We start from the raw sequence: 15,663 nt of genomic DNA on the forward strand, positions 1-15,663 counted from the left end.
GCTGTGGGAAACCTGGGATTGAGCCAGTGAGGAATCCTGACTGTTTAAGTGTGGGGTGTGCAGGGAGCCCAACAAGGACCCACTGGGTCACTGGAGCTGCCACTGTGAAGGGACTTCAGTCCCAGCAGGGACAGTTCTGGGGTGGTGCCAGTGTAACCTTGGGAGGGACACCTGAAGGGTCACACAGGGAAGCTCCTTAACAGGAAGATGGATCTGTTCAGTGTAAATTCTCTGCTTAATAGTGAACTTAAATCAGCAGACCTAATCTGGATCTCTGAGACACTGCTTTCAGATCTCTAATGCACAATGTGCTGCCTGTTTAACTAAGAAATGCCTTTAAATCCAGGTCTAAAATGCCACGGAAAATTCTGGAGTCGCAGTTTTGGAGATCCATTCTGCATCACAGGAGAAGAGGACTCTAAACAGTACCACAAACTTGAAGGTATCCATTCTGCCTGCAGTATCTTGGAGCCTGCCAGGCTGGCTTTAATTACTGCTCAGTTCCAACTTCCACACACACATGAACATGTAAAGGTGTCACACTGTACCTGGTGAGAACAGCTAGTTTCTATAGCCACAGAAGCAGCAAGCACTAAATATGGGTTTGCCTACAGCCAGAATAGTTTGATTTTTTTTCCATGGAGATACTCAGTTTGATTTCTTTTATGCTACAGACAGCACTGAAGAGCCTGGATCAGATGAATTTCAGACTCTGCTGATTGTACTCATTTCTTCACATTTTTACACAGTACATTTTATTCCAGGCTTAGTATTGACCAAAGAATTTAAGTAGGGCAAGAATTCCTCTCCTAGTTGAATCAGACTGTAATTAGCTGCATTTCCAGTGGCCATCCCCAGTAGTAATTTGTGTGCAATCACACCTTTGCAGGTGTTTGCTGGTGCAGATGCAGACTGGTCCAGGTTATTTTGCCAGGCTAAATGCTGCTTTACAATTCAGTAGCCCATCGAGAGTGACTCTGGTTTCTAAATCTTTCTACACCAGCAACATCTGTAAAAAAAAATACAGAGCTGTTCATTCCTCCCCCATTCTTATCTTTTAATTGATGCCCGTTTTCTTTCAGCTCAGAGAGTCTGTGTGCTCATCCCTGGATGTGCACAGACGGCTCCAGAGGGTGGCATTGCAGCAGTAGTTTCCCATTTACACATCATTGTGGGAGCTCCAGGGTGTGCCGGACACATGTTCTGTACTGCAGAGTCCTCCCTGCTTCGGAGAGCACAAATGGATCGTCCGGGGCAGGAGGTCACAAACTTCCCCCTCTTCCCCAGCCGGTGTTTTATGTCCCTTTTCTCCCTAATCTGGTAACTTCACTTTCTGGGGAGAAGCAGCAGTGCAGAGGCACAAGGGAATTGCAGCGTGAAATAGAGAATGGGTCCAGAGAGAGGGTGATTCTAAACGACCACCTGGGGTTGATGGGATTGTGGCTGCAGGGACTCTGCCCTGTGAAAAACGTCCTTGCTGAGAAGTCTGGCAATGGGGCAGGGCAGAGGATACCAGGTGAGCTGCTGAGCCCCGGAGCCCCTTCTACCACCTCTCACCCAGAGGCACCTGCAGCAGGAGCAGGGCTTCTCTAGCAGCTCTCCACTGAGGGTGCACCTTCCACCAGACAGTGTGGGAAGAGCTTTGCTCCCAGTGTTGTGGCTGCACTGAGCATTTGGGAGAGGCAGGAAAGGAAGAGGGCTGGCCTGGCCACTAACACTTAGAAGTGGTCACAGTAATCAGAAATCAAGGTAACTGGCAGAGGGCTGAAGCTCATTAGAGGATTGGGCAAAGCTTTTGTCAAGTAGTGCACTGGAACTAGGGGAGGAAATTCCACAGTCACGCCTGTGCTGAGTCAAATGTGGCCCCAACCAGGTATTGCAAGTCCCATAAGTGCTCCCACGTGCTTGTACCATTCAGAGGTGCTGCACTGATTGACTCTAACAATATGTACGTGTAATGTTTTTCCTCATGGATAAAACCCCTAAAGGTAAACAAATGACCCTCATTTTGGAGGCAAGGGCTATAAATAAGCATTGAAGGTCAAGGTGTACCCAAGAATTCTTGAAGGAAAGAGACATCTTTGACATGATAACTACCTGCTTCACAGCAGATGCTTCAGTGCCATGAATCCTGCTGTGACAGCCTGAGGAAAGCAAAGAACAGCAGTTCTTGAAGATTATGCTGCCAAGCATCATTAGCAACAATGGACGTATCTAAGACAGCTCTATCAATGGGGAAAAAATGTTTGAGAAAATTGTAATTACATTCCTTTAAAACCCTTCTTCCAGTAGCCTCACAGCACAACCTGTGCTCTTCTGCTTAGCTTAGACAGCTAATTACCCAGAGCTGCAGACAGAAGACATGTTTCTCTAGAGCACAAGCAGCTTACAGTCTAATTTTCTAGAAGTGTCTTAGGGCAGATTAGTTTCATGCCTGTTGCAGGCACCTGTAGCAGAACATCTTGTGAGAGAAAAGAACCAGCTCCTACATTTCACAACTAGACATCAGGACCATTATCATGACAATGGTCTGCTATTCTCTGGGCCATGACTTTGCAAACATCCTGGTCGGCAGAGCAACTTAGCCAGGAAAGTGTGTGGTTACAGCTTTAACAGTGCAAGTTCGTTCTCCGTGCCACCCTCTTTCCCTTCACATGCTGCTTTCACTACCAGAGGTTGTTCTGCCTTACAGGAGTGATGGGGTTTATTTGAGAGCATAACCCCGTGTTCATCTCCTCCTTGGAACCTGAATGTTTCCCTGTCACAGCAGATGGGGGTGACACATAAGCTCAGGACACATCATGGTTTGCCACAGGAGAGGTGTCTGCAGCCCCAAACTGGAACTAACTCCGGGCTGGGCAGAGCAGCCTGGCAGTGCTGGGGCAGCCAGCAGCAGACAATGCTTCTGTGCTGCTTCAGCCATGACTCCAAATCTGTCATTATGCAAGCAAACAGTTTGATTTTTTGAGAGTGGTAATTCTAGCATCAGATCTGCTTAGCAACTGCTTAATCTTCCTGTGTTTTGTGGACAACCACCACCAGCAGGCTGTTGATCTCATCAGTTAAAGGAGTTCCTAAAAGGTTTTTAATTTGTCCAGTGAGCTTCACAAACTGAACAGTCAGCAAACTGTACGCCCATGCTCAGTTCGTACAACATCCTTGTTCCCCTGAAATCTCAATTTGCTTTCTTCTGTGCAGTTTGAAAGTAAAAAAGAAAATTAGTATTTAAAAACCAAACCCCTTCACCCTTCTGTCAGCTCAGCTAAATGACAAAGCAGATTCAGGCACAAAAGCACCGTGACACTCTTTTAACCACATCTGTCTTCCAGGGAACGCTCCTTTTCCTTGCATTTGAAGGTATTAAAAATTATACTAGTTGTCTTTACAACTTCTGATATTTAAACAGCATGTTAAAACTGTAAAAAGCTCTATATTAGCTGGACTATGTATTTGCTATGTTGTCTTTATATCCAGTACAAGAACAATTATGTAGCCGCACATGAACCCTATTATTTGTAAAGCAAACGCCCCACAATTCAAGCCATAATCCAAAATACACTTATGATGTTGTGTCATCAGGCCAGACTTAACCTGGGTTAAAACAACCCAACCAAAAGTACTTTTCAGTGGCTGAGTTACAGCTCTAAATAAGCCCACTTGCTTTCTTTTATTTTCTATTAAAAACATAAATTTCTTTTTCCACTAGGCAAGTTCTCAGGCACCACCTTTTATATTAAAAAAGGCATTCTTTTCCCCTAAACCACTGTCAACACTTCAGTTTGCCATAGAGACACCATATCAAGAGTTGCTAACATCAGCACCAAAAAAAAACCAGATCTGGTACACAATGAAGGACTCTACAAGAAGGTCTCAAAGACAAGAGTTCTTTGCAACTCTCTGTTTATTAAAAATATATGTCTCCTTGGAAGAAACACTGTTAACCAACTACTGTAGTCATGATCGATTCAGTACTGTCAGCTATGCCATGGAGTACATCATCTTTTTCTCCACCTGACTTGATAGAGGGAGACAGGCTATTAGGAAAAAACAGAAAAAAAAAAAGGGAAAAAAAAGACAAAAAAAGATAGGAATGTGTGACTAGCACCTTAAGGACTTTTGTTTCACTTACTCCACTTCTTCAGGGACCGACACTTATAGCAGCTGGAGCAGGACCAGCGGGACAGGGGGCTGGATGCCTGATAGGAATCCATTGCCAAAATTCTGTGTGCTCCTTTAGGGTCGGTCCCACGGACAGCAGAATCCTTCTGCCCTCCACCATGCTCACGGCTGCATCTCTCCTGCTTCTGGCCCTAGAAGCTGCTCAGTCTCTGCAGGGCTTCTTGGGATGCAGGATGGGCAAAGGGAAACTTCTTCCCAGGCAGCACATGGACAGTCCTAGAGCAGCTCTGGCTGATGCTGACAGCTGTGACCTGTGTGCCAGGCACTGACTGACACACTGAGAACCATCACCACGGGAAGAGGGGACTGCAGCTTGTCCCTGCCAAACAGGGGGAGGAGGGAGACTTACCTGGTGGTGCTTGGACAGTGACCTGCTGTGCCGTGGGGTGTGGCACTGTGTGAACAGCTCTCTGTAAGGTGGGAGCACTCGGACCTGAACTCTGAGTACCCAGCACACGCTCCTCCAAGGCCATGTGAGTGTCCCAGCTCCACACAAGGGTGTGCTCCCACACTGGAGCCCCACTCAAGCACAAAAGCCAAAGTGTCCTCAAAGGCAGCCATGTCTCATCTTAGGGCCAAGTGTTTTGGTGCCAATAGTCACCTCTCTTGAAAAATGCCAGTGCCCAGCGGATGGGGCAGCTCTGCACCCCCTGCCTCTCTGCCTGCCAGCTGGGGCACCACTTCAGGGCTTTGGGGTGGCTTGGGGGAGGCAGCAGAACCCAGCTTCAGCCACAGGATTCGCACAGAGATGTCAGAGACAGAGCCAGGCAAGGTGGCCACACAGTCACCTCTGCTGGAAGGACAGCCACCCTCAGCACTGCACACAGCATGGCTGGGAACTCGGCATGGAGCAGGGAAGAGAGGAAGTTTTTCAGTCCTGTTACTGATCTGGAAAATATGAGTGTCCATCCAAGGCACAGCTGGGGGCTTTTCCTGCCCGTGGCTAATGCAGAAGGGAATGCCAGAGTGCTGCCACAAGCCAGAATGGGTCATTCCACCTGCACCCACAGGTACAGGGCCAGTCCAACATCCCAGGGTTTTCACAGCAACACAGGACAGTGAGTACATTTTTTCCATGTGGCCAGTAAAGTATTTCTTAACTAAACACCACAGATCTAGATTCTATTTACAATAGAGCCAGCTTAAAAAATAAGTTAAAAAACAGGATTTTATACCCATTCAGTTCATAATTAACAAGAGAAAAATGTAATAATAATAATAATAATAATAATAATAATAATAATAAAAGCCAACACAACAACACAATATGGTTTTGGTTTAAAATCAGCTTAAAAAAATAGAACCAAAAGGAAACCTCTCATGCAAACACATAAGGTGGTGTGTAAAACAATGTGCAATTTAATATGTAGTATCATCCATTCTCTTGCTCCGCAGCCACCTGCTCAGTCTCTGTCTCCCAGCCTCTCTCAGGCCAGCTGCTGCTCCTTGCTCTGGTCCCTCCTGCACAGGCAGTATCAGTCTCTGCCCTGTCTCAGACCCAGGGTGGCTGCAGGAACTGGCCTGGACGGGAGAAGTTTCCAAAGCCCCTGGTACCGTTCTGAGCTCTTCCTGTCCAAGTGGACTCCCTATGCCAAGTGGTTGGGACAGAGGAACTGAAAGAACCTTGCAATAACACAGTACCTTTTCAGAGAGGTCCCCCAGATTTCCTAGTCCACATACATATATATATATATATATAATATATATATAATATCTCTCCTCTATATTATATATAAATTACATATACAGATAAATAAAATGCTTTCTGCTGCCCGTCTGTTGCACTGTTCAGAGCTGCTAGACAGTCACACTTGGAAAAATGCCCCTGGAGCTCTGATACCAGCTCATGTGTTCTGAGTCCATTGTTTCACTTGTTTTCTTACATTAGTCCTTAGCCACCTCCTCCCATCTTGATTCTTTGTTTAGTTAATAATAATAATAATATAATAATAATAATAATAATAAAAAAACGACCTTGAATGGGTTCTCATCTGTCTCTAATGGAGCAGTGGGAAGGTCCATGCAGGAATGGTGGGAACAGTCACACGATGAATGATATGAGTTCATCCCAACAAAAGAAACAGGACTAGAAAACTCAATTTTGCAACGATCTAAAAAAAGGGAGCAGGAATAGTTTTCATATCCCTCCCCCTCGGGGAAGAGGGCTTGGATGGGTGGGACTTCAAAGATCTTCTGCTCACAGGGAAGCAGGTGGGAGACAACTTCAGAGTTTCTCTGGGGATGGGACCCAGATGTAGTGCCCAGACTGGTCCTCAATGATCTGTTTGATTTTGCTGTAAATTTCTTCAAGAGAGTCTCCTTGTACGATGGCTGGAAGAGGAGAGAACAGGCAAGACCTTGAGCACCAGGCAGCACTGCCATGAGTTATGGGAGAGCCTTCCTGCTGCCCCAAAGGGACTGAACCAGGTGGTGTCAGAGGAGCTGCCATGGGCCCAGTGACACACAGGGTTAAAGCAGCACCTCGGCAGGGATTAGCCAGTGCTGATCCCGGCTGGCAGAGCCCTGGCTGTGTGCAGGCTGGCTGGGTCTCCACACCAGGCTGCTAATCAGCTTTGCAAACTGTGTCAGGCACAGTGCTGGGGCTGGCACTGCCATGGCTGCACTGACCAGAGCGAGGGAAGGCAGGGCTGGGGCAGCTCACGGGGTGCACCAAGCACCTGCCCGAGGTGCCGGCTTTGTCCCTTCCCTCTGGTTTTCCTTCTGGCTCCTCATGTTTGCTGCTTCCTGTGCTGCAGGGTGGGAGCACAGAGCTCTCAGGCTGGGAAAGGCCAGTGTGCTCCCAGCAGCAACTCCTGCCCAGTCTTGCTGCTTAGCACAGACACAGCACGAGGCACTTCACTGTGCTGCTTACATCACAGCAAGATGTGAGAAGGGCCAAAGCTTTCTGGTAAGCCAGCCTGTAACTCAGCCAGGACCATCCTCCAGCATCTCTGTTCCCTCCATTCTAAGTTGCTGGCACAGAACCTGTGACAGTGACCATCTCTCTGGCCATTACCCAGTTCTTTCAACACATTTCAGCCAATAGCATTCCTTTTTCACGGGTCAACATCAAACTCGCCCTCCAAGTGCACAGTGGCATGTTGAGAGCCTGAAAAACTGTGGCATGTCTTCCTCGAGGAACACCCAGTAGCTCTGGAGCTGCTGCCCAGGACAGGAGGTCTGGGGAAAGCTCGCTGTGGTTGTACCCAAATATTTGCCCAGCTGAAATCAATTTTTGGAAAACATCCTGCTTGGGGTTTTTCCCAGTAGCTGTTAGGTGGCTAATACACAGTTTGGCAACATTATCATTCCTTAGGTTAAGAAGAAACAGCTATTGCACTGGAGAAAAGATGGAAGACCAGTTTCTCTGCCTCTTCACCTTCCTGTGGTTTTCCAGAATTAATCATGTTACAAACATTAGTTCCTTAATACACAAGGATGCCTGTGTCATGAGCAGCTCATCTCAGCAGGCACAAAGTGTCAGCAACCCGAATGGCTCTTGAGCAAAGACTACTCAGGAAGCAAGCCAAACTTCCAGTTTTTTTCAGTAGTTCTGTAATAACTCAGGACTATCTCCATCATTTAGGTCACTAATTTTTTATCTTTCCTCTTTAGAAACATCTCTTTTCCCTCTTTGAAAATGCTCCCCTTTTCTCCCACGCAGGGAGTTTACTTCCTGTAGACTTGTAGCACCCTGAAACCCTGTGCTGCCCCTGCTCGGGGAATTTTAGATTTTTTATTATTGTTGAAGTTGGTGATAAGCTTTCAGAAACTCAGAAAATCCTGCCTGACAACTTGTCTCCTCCTCTGTGACTGGTTTACTCCTATCCACTGATCTTGGAGCAGTCCCCTTGCAGAGCCCTTCTGGCAAAGTGCCATTTCTTTTTTGCTTTGATGAAGCTGGACATTTTCCCATGACCCTGTAGTAGGACAGTGCTGGTAGAGAGGTCACAGCTGCAGGATGGAAAAATGAAGTAAATCAGATACAAGCCTGCTCAGGACACTCACCTGTAAAATATTCTCCAAACTCTTGCTCAAGTTTCATGGCTTTGTCAAAGACTTTGTTGGCCTGTTCGTATGTCTGTCTCCGGTTCATCTCCCTGCCACGCACAAAAAATAGAAACTTTTTAACTCTTTTTCTCAGCAATGAACAGAAGCAAAAATAACCCACAGAACCAGGGTGCCTAGGAATCCTCTGCTCACAGGAATGGAAGCAGTGCAGGACACAGCTCCCAAAGGCAGGGCCCTTCCCCACAGACTCCAGGCTGCCTTGGCACTTCATTTCAACTTCCACCAGTTCTTCCCACTGCCACCTACCCCACCCCCCCTTCACCATAGCATGGAAGGGAATTCAAATTCAGACAATCCCTTAAATTTGTGAGACTGCTGCAGAAGTCTCCCTGCTTGCCTAGGTTTTCTCATCTTCATAAAACATAGAAATAAGCAATTTGACCCCTTCTGACTTGAGAAGCAATTTGGCCCTTCTGACTCCCAGGCACCTTGGCGCCAACAGAATTTCTTCTGATCTCAGGGTCAGTCTCAAGCTGTTGAATCTCCTCACAGATAATATACTCTACTGCTGCTGCTCAGAGGAGTTGCAAGCTTAGCACTCACATCCTTTCCAGCCTGCACTACGCAGGGCCTGGAGCAGCAGGACAAGCAGCTGGAGGGGCACAGAACACAGTGCTGCACTTACATGAGGGCTTCAATGGATTTTGGTTTGATGAAAATGGCAATGGGATAAAGTTGTGCTTGTCGCAACCTCTTGATAGCATTGCCAGAGACATCCAGGATGCAGTGCTTCCCCTGGAAAGGAGACAAACAGGATCAGACCTACCCACACAGTCTACGCTGTGTGGGAAACAGCTTGCTCACACATATGTGCTTGAAAAGGGAGGAGCCACAGAAATGAAACCCCACTCCTGAGACAGAAGTCAGCTCCCAATGGCCTCACATTTCTGCTTGCTCAGGGCAGGACAGCAATAATGCAAAGGAACTTAATCTTTGTCTGGACATGTGTAACTATTTACAAGCCCTGGGTAACTCCAGGACTCCTCCAGAGGAATGCTGCTGCTTTGAGGGCATCCAGGTATCTCTGTCCTGTGAGCTCCTGAGCAAAAGGCTGGGCCACCAGTGCCAGTTTGGATGGAGTTTGGATGAGAGAGATACCACGCTGAGGTAGAGTAACACAGCTGCTGAGAAAAGCAGACACATGGGTTGGCAGGACTCTGGAGGGAAGAGAGGATTGTGCCATGCTTGCTTAATGTGGTTACAGCCCTTGATTAACACCATGGGGAAAGGAGGGGAACTGCTGAATGCGTGTGGGTTCAGGCTGGATGCCAGTCCCAGGAATTCCACCTGACACTCACCCTCTCTGCCACCGCTCGCACTGACTGGATGCTGGTCCCATAGAGATTGTCATTGAACTGCCCAGCCTCTATGAACTTGTTGTCCTGGATGTCTTTCTCCATCTGTTCCCGGGATACGACAAAGTGGTAGTCCTGGCCGTCCACCTCGTTCTCGCGCCGAGGCCTGGTGGTGTCTGGAGGAGAGTGGGCACCAAGAGTGACCCCAGAGTGACACATGACAACCAGGAGGGACAAAACCCACCTGTGCTCCCAGCCCCTCCCCATGCCCCAGGCAAGACCCTGCAAGGAGCAGAGCCACTACGCCCCCCTCCCTCCAGCAGGGTGCTGAGCGCTGACTGAGACTTACGGGGCACGCAGGAACCAAATTTGTGTGGGAATTCAGAGATGAGGTCATCGTTAATTCGGTCCTTTGTCGGCCCCAGGATGATCACCGGCCTCGCATAGTGAACTGCAATCAAGAGCCACAAACTGAGGTCCCATGTGCGCTGTGGGCAGCTGACCTTACTGCCACTTTTGGCATCGACCTGCCCTCTCCCTGCTGGCAGTGGGTGCTCTTGCTCACATGGGCACCCAAAGGCGCCTCCTCCATGAGAGTTTATCTCCTCCTGGTCACGGTCAACATGTCCTTCCCATTTGACCCAAACCATCTGGGTGGCCCCAGGGAAGGTTCTGCAGGTCTCCAGGGTCATGGACCAGCAAAGCTGCTCCCTTGCTTGGGGCAGGAGCCAGGCAACCAGGACAGCTGGGTGAGGATGCCATGGAGCTGGGGGAGTGATGGGAGCCTACGAGTCAGATCCAGCTTCTGGCAAGGACAGACCATTGAGGCTGGGACTATTTAGCCTGCGATGGGTCTGCAGGGTCTGAGCATCAAGCAGGGTTAAAGGCTGCAGGCTGGGGGAGTATTGCTCTGCAGCAGGGACCTGGTCTGAGGCAGGAAGGGACAATCTTGTCTCAGCTGAGGACTAAAGCCCAGCTCGGTTTTAGCTCTGGATCTCTCCCTCAGTCTTGCAGACCACGACACAAATCTTTTCTGTTGATTCAAACTGGGCAGTCGAGGCCAGGGAAAGCTGTGCACACCTGGCTCCCCTGCTGCACGCAACACACGAGACTCCACTTGCATCCACCCATTGCCATGCTGGTATGGCAGGAGGGGAGGGCACACTGGACACCCTGGCTGTGCTGGGGACACAGGTGCCCACACTGGAGTGGGCATGGGGCAGTTCAGCTCAGGACTTACTTTCTTGCCGTGTCACTGGCTCATACGATAGGATGGTGTCCTCTTGTCCTTCTGCAACAGAGCCAGAGGGATGTAGGTGAGCATTTGCAGCCACTCTCCAGTCCCTCAGCAGCTGTGAGGAGCTGGCTCCTGCCCCTTCAGCCTCCCACAGCCTGGGGGACACTCCAGGCTGTCCCCATCACTCCACCCACGGATCTGAAGCATGACGGGCATGCAGTTACGAGCCCTTGAGCCACTTTAATTATTCATGTCCCAGCTCTGGGTCAAGCTGCCTCTTCCCCTCCCCCACCGCTGCAGGCTCACAGCCCATTGGGAAGTAGTGTCCTCCCTGCAGGTATTTAGAGGACTTTCTGGGGATAAAAGGAGCATCTATTGCAGCTGGATCCCATGTTCTTGTATAGGCTTGGCCTCCAGGAGCCATCTATGCTACAGGCCTGGCCTCTGGCCATTGCTTCCTGTAGCAGGCACTAAGGATGGGGGATCATCATGGACTGGGAACCCACCACCCTGCCTTGGAGCAGAGCCCTGCAGCCAGAAGAGAGCGGTGAAACAGGCAGGTTCACCCCTAGTCCCTAGGCTCCTGCTCTCCCTGGCTCAGAGGAGGGAGCTGGCCGCAGCATCTCAGTGTCACCAGCACGAAGGACCAGCCTCCGAACAGAACCGCCACTGGGACAAGACAAGATGGAAGTGCCCAAACATGCACACTCATACAGGGACACACACACGTACATGGGGCAGGAGAGCAGGTGGGCACACACTTACTGGAACTGCTCTCGCTGTCACTGGTGTTTGATGTCACGCCCTCTGCAAAGCAACCAGAGAGATCCCCTTCAGAAGGAGCGTGGGCAGGAGGCACGAAGGCACCCTGGCTGTCACCCAGCACTACTGACCAAGGGCAGGACAGCGCCGGCCTCCCAAAAAACCTGCAGCCCAGCACCCACTGGGACGAGTCTGTGCCACATGGGCAAGGGCGGCACCTTTCACCCTTTGCTGGGAACCCGGGGCCATGCAGGGTGATGCTTCCAGGAGAAGACATGGAGGCCAGGAGGGCCTGCCTGGTAGATGTGAAGGCACTGGGCTTCCCAGGCTGAGGGAAGGCGGAGTGCACAGGGAGGAGAATGCTGGTAGGGGAGCAGGTGCAGCATGCACATGGCGGGCAGAGGAGGGCACGGCTGTGCTGGCACAGGGATGGGGAGCCTACCTCAGGGGATGAGGCTGGGATGTACAGAGACAAGACAGTGACAGAATGGGACAGAGTTTGGGGCTTTGCTTGCTCAGGCTGATCCTAGTGCTGCGACCACCTCACAGAGGCTTGCTGGCCGCTGCCTGCCCCGGTCAGGCTCTGCACTGCTTGGGGGTGTGGAGCTTGGCTGGGAACTCAGCCCCAGCTGAGAACACCATGGGGCTCCTGTGATTATTCTGCAATTCTGCATATGTGGTAACCCAGAGAAAGGTCGGAACACCTCAAAATGTTGTCACCCACCCCATTTCTAGTAGAACCATCATGGCCACTTCCCACCCACAATGGCAATGGCTCCGAGTGCTAAAGCAACAACCAACCCAGATAGGAGCAGGAATAAGAGGATGAGGAGGTGCAGCAGGCACTTAGGGCTTGGCCAACAACCCCAGGCAGTCTCCCCCATCCCGTCCCACGTGCAGCAGTGGCACCTTAAGCCCCACAGCCTGTACTGACACACGCGGGGTCCCCGGCAGGGGAGCAGCACCCAGGGCTCCTCCTGCCCCGCACCCAGGGAAGCACAGCTGCCCCAGCCAGAGCCCAGCCACTCCCCAGGCACCACCAGCCACAGAAAGGGAACAATGTACATCAGAATTCAACTTACTCAGGTTCTTTGCTCCATAATAATCGTCACTTAACCCAGGGAAGTCCTAATTTCACAGACAGCAAGAAGGGGGAGAGGGGGAGAGAAGACAGCGCAGGAAAGGGAAGTCAGAGGGATGGGGGAGACAGAGCCAGACCAGCATTAGTGACAGGAGTGCAGAATGGCCCAGAGCTGCAACTGCAAGTGAGGTTAAATATTTTCAGAGCTGACACCATCAGCCAGCTGCCAACATCTTGCCTTGTGTGGCTGGACCACCTCCGCCCCCTAAGCTCACTCTCCCTGCCAAAGAGCCCACAGGGGCCACCCTGGGTCTGGGGAGGGCAGGGCAGCCACAGCAGCATTGGCGGGCACCAAGCAGTTGCAGCCCTGAGCTGCTGGCACAGGGGTTGAAGTGTTTCTCCTCGTGGATTGTACGGGCAGGCCACGGTGGCTCTGTGCTTCCCCGGCACAGCCTGGCCACTCTGAGGCCAGGCACAGCACACAGTCCTATAACACCTGTGCTTATCAGCTGCCCCACACCACAGTGCTTGCACAGGCTGTGGAAATGTGAGCCAGAGACCTCCCTACTGCAAGCTGGGATGGACAGTGGCAGAGCACAGGGAGGGAGCTGGCTGCGTGTCTGTGATGCAGGCAGGTAAAGAGAGTGGCCTGCCCCATCCCCATGCTGTGTCATCTCACTGCAGGGCAGCCAAAAGCGAGCTCCCAGCTTCAGCATGGATCTCACTGGAGCCCAGCCATTTCCAGGCACTACTAGAGACAGGCAGACACACAGACAACCCTCAGCACGGGCCAGAGGCTTCTGCTGTCGTCTGCTAAAATCACCAGAAACTGGAAGCAGCTTGTCATGGGCAGCAGAGGGATGAAGGCAGCCCTTGGAGCGGCCCAGCAGCAACCTCCTGCCTCTGTATGACACGCAAGACAGCCCCAAAGGGGATGGGATGTGTTTGGTGTGCTGGCACTGGGGTATAGACACAGCTCTGCCTTGTCCACCACCCCTTTCCAGAGGTGTGGGCACTGCCAGCCTGGATTCTTGCCCAAGGAGTGGATGCAGCTCACCATTTGGAGGAGGGGTTGGGTGAGCAGATCCAGTGCTGCCCACATTGGGGCAAGAAGATAAACACCCTGCCTTTACTGGGAGTCCTGGGGTGGCGAGAGCTGTGGACCCCCAACATCTGTAGCCAACTACCAAAGATGTGCCTCAATCATGAGTGGGCAGCAGGGTCATGGCTTCCCTGTGCCCACAGGGCTTAATCTGCTGGAAGGGCTCTCCAAAGGGAACATGCAGCTGTAAGTCACTTCTATAGAAGATGGAGCTGGGACTTCCCCAAGCCCTGAGCCCTAAGAGGGACAGGAGAAGCTCTGCAGGAGGCAGCCAGCCCCTCACTTGGAGGGAAGCAGGCAGAGGGAGGGAGCAGAGCCTGCAGCAAAGTGGGGAGAGCAGGGGGAGGCAGAGCAGGGAGTTGGGTGGGTTTAAAGTTGGATGAAAAGATGAAGACGTTGAACATGAGAGAAAGGAAGAGTGTGCCAGACTGCAGCTGTTGCTTTCATTTCAAGCTCCAGTTTCACCCTAGCTGCTGGCAGGACTGTGGAGCACAGACCTGAATACAGGCAGGTGCCAGGACCCCTGGCTATGGAAATGAGCTGAATCTCTTCCCTCAGGGCAGGGAACCTGAGGGGTGCAGGCTTGCCCTCTCTGGCCAGCTGCTACTTACGTTCCTGTCCGCTGCTCTCCTGGGCCAGGTTCTCTTTGCTCTTGTAAAATGGAAACTTTCGAGAGAGGCGAAAACTCTTTTTACGTTTCGTTTTGATCGACTGAAGAACATGGAGATGGAAGGGAGGACAGAAAAAACAATGGTGTTTAATGCATGTGGGGAAAATTAAAATGAAGAGACAATGAGGAACTGTGCCAGGGCAGTCACCCTCACAGGAAATCATGGAGATTACATGAGAACAGTAATGTAGGAAAAAAATTAAGCACGGAGAAAAAACATGTGGGTAGGGATGCTGGGAAGCTGATGGGGCAATCAGCAGCTCTGCAGGGGTAGCCAGCCTGATCTTCCTTGCTTGTTGGCATGTTAGGCACTGCTCGTGAGGTGAGAGGGCAGCTACCTTCACCAGCTGTCTGCAGGCAGCTCCAAGCCATGAGCTCTGCCACCCCATCACTCCAAATATGGGTCCTTCCCCAGTACTTTCACACCATCCTGTGCTCCTCTGCTCAATCACTGCATATTCATGGAGGGTTTGTGCCAAGCAGATGTGGGCCTGGGGCAGGTCCAGTCTTTTAGCTCTTTGCCTTGAGATTGCTTGAGCTGCCCTATGAGGAGCTTTTGCTGCTGGGACTCATCCTGCCCTCACTAGTTACCAGCTCCAGGTGCCCCACTGACCCCCAGATAAGCACTTACCCTATTGGATTCAATCATGCCAGTCCTGGCGTGGAACTTCACTGTTTTCAACCGTGCTCTCTCCTTCTTTTCAACCCTGATCAGGAGAGAAAGAGTCACTAGTCCCATCCATGTGCCCTCCGTGCTGCCCACATGGCTCCTCAGGCAGCTCCAGGCACCCTTGGGTGGTGGCCCCATTGGCAAATGGAAGCTCCTTCCCAGGGAGAGTCAGATGTGGAGCTGCCTGCTCAGGGTCTAGCCCAGGCCAGTGTCTCCAGGAGCAGGAAAGGAGCCAAACCAGCCTTCCCAATAGGGATTGAGGACAGACTCAAGACTGTCTTTGCAGACCTAAAGGCAGCAGCAGCCAGCTCCCCTGCTCTCTGTGACTTCTCACCTCACATCAGGACCTGGCTACAGAACTGGGCAGATCAACAGAGGACACAGGGACCAGCTCTTGCTGCTGTGACTCTGCTCTCACACAGAGACCCAGACTAGCTAACACCAAGTCCCCATCCCCAAAGGGACCACAGAGGAGGTTGACCACACCCCTCCTCACCTGGAGTCTCACCCAGCTTTGGAGAAAACCTGCCTACGGAGACCTGCACACAGCCCCCAGCTTGCAACCAAGGTGCCCTGCACCCTGCACAGGTGGACTG

The 15,663-nt window shown here is 51.2% G+C and overlaps 1 protein-coding gene across 5 annotated transcripts in view; it reads right to left on the reverse strand.

Moving 5' to 3' along the window:
* Nucleotides 1-2,624: 2,624 nt before the first annotated feature.
* DLG3 (discs large MAGUK scaffold protein 3) overlaps nt 2,625-15,663 on the reverse strand; it is a 79,625-nt gene continuing 66,586 nt past the window's right edge. For 3 of the 5 annotated variants that reach the window (XM_062503046.1, XM_062503045.1, XM_062503044.1), the window contains 8 exons: nt 15,029-15,104; nt 12,627-12,672; nt 10,786-10,836; nt 9,895-9,996; nt 9,549-9,721; nt 8,876-8,985; nt 8,188-8,279; nt 2,625-6,510 (listed from right to left, as the gene is read on the reverse strand). In XM_062503046.1, the coding sequence (XP_062359030.1) occupies nt 6,404-6,510; nt 8,188-8,279; nt 8,876-8,985; nt 9,549-9,721; nt 9,895-9,996; nt 10,786-10,836; nt 12,627-12,672; nt 15,029-15,104 (757 nt within the window). In that variant the 3' untranslated portion in view covers nt 2,625-6,403. Of the gene's footprint in view, nt 6,511-8,187; nt 8,280-8,875; nt 8,986-9,548; nt 9,722-9,894; nt 9,997-10,785; nt 10,837-11,547; nt 11,590-12,626; nt 12,673-14,338; nt 14,439-15,028; nt 15,105-15,663 lie in introns of all 5 variants that reach the window. The other 2 variants (XM_062503042.1, XM_062503043.1) reach the window with 2 other exon arrangements.

Source organism: Cinclus cinclus, chromosome 15 (genome assembly GCF_963662255.1).
Source record: "Cinclus cinclus chromosome 15, bCinCin1.1, whole genome shotgun sequence".
NCBI lineage: Eukaryota > Metazoa > Chordata > Aves > Passeriformes > Cinclidae > Cinclus > Cinclus cinclus.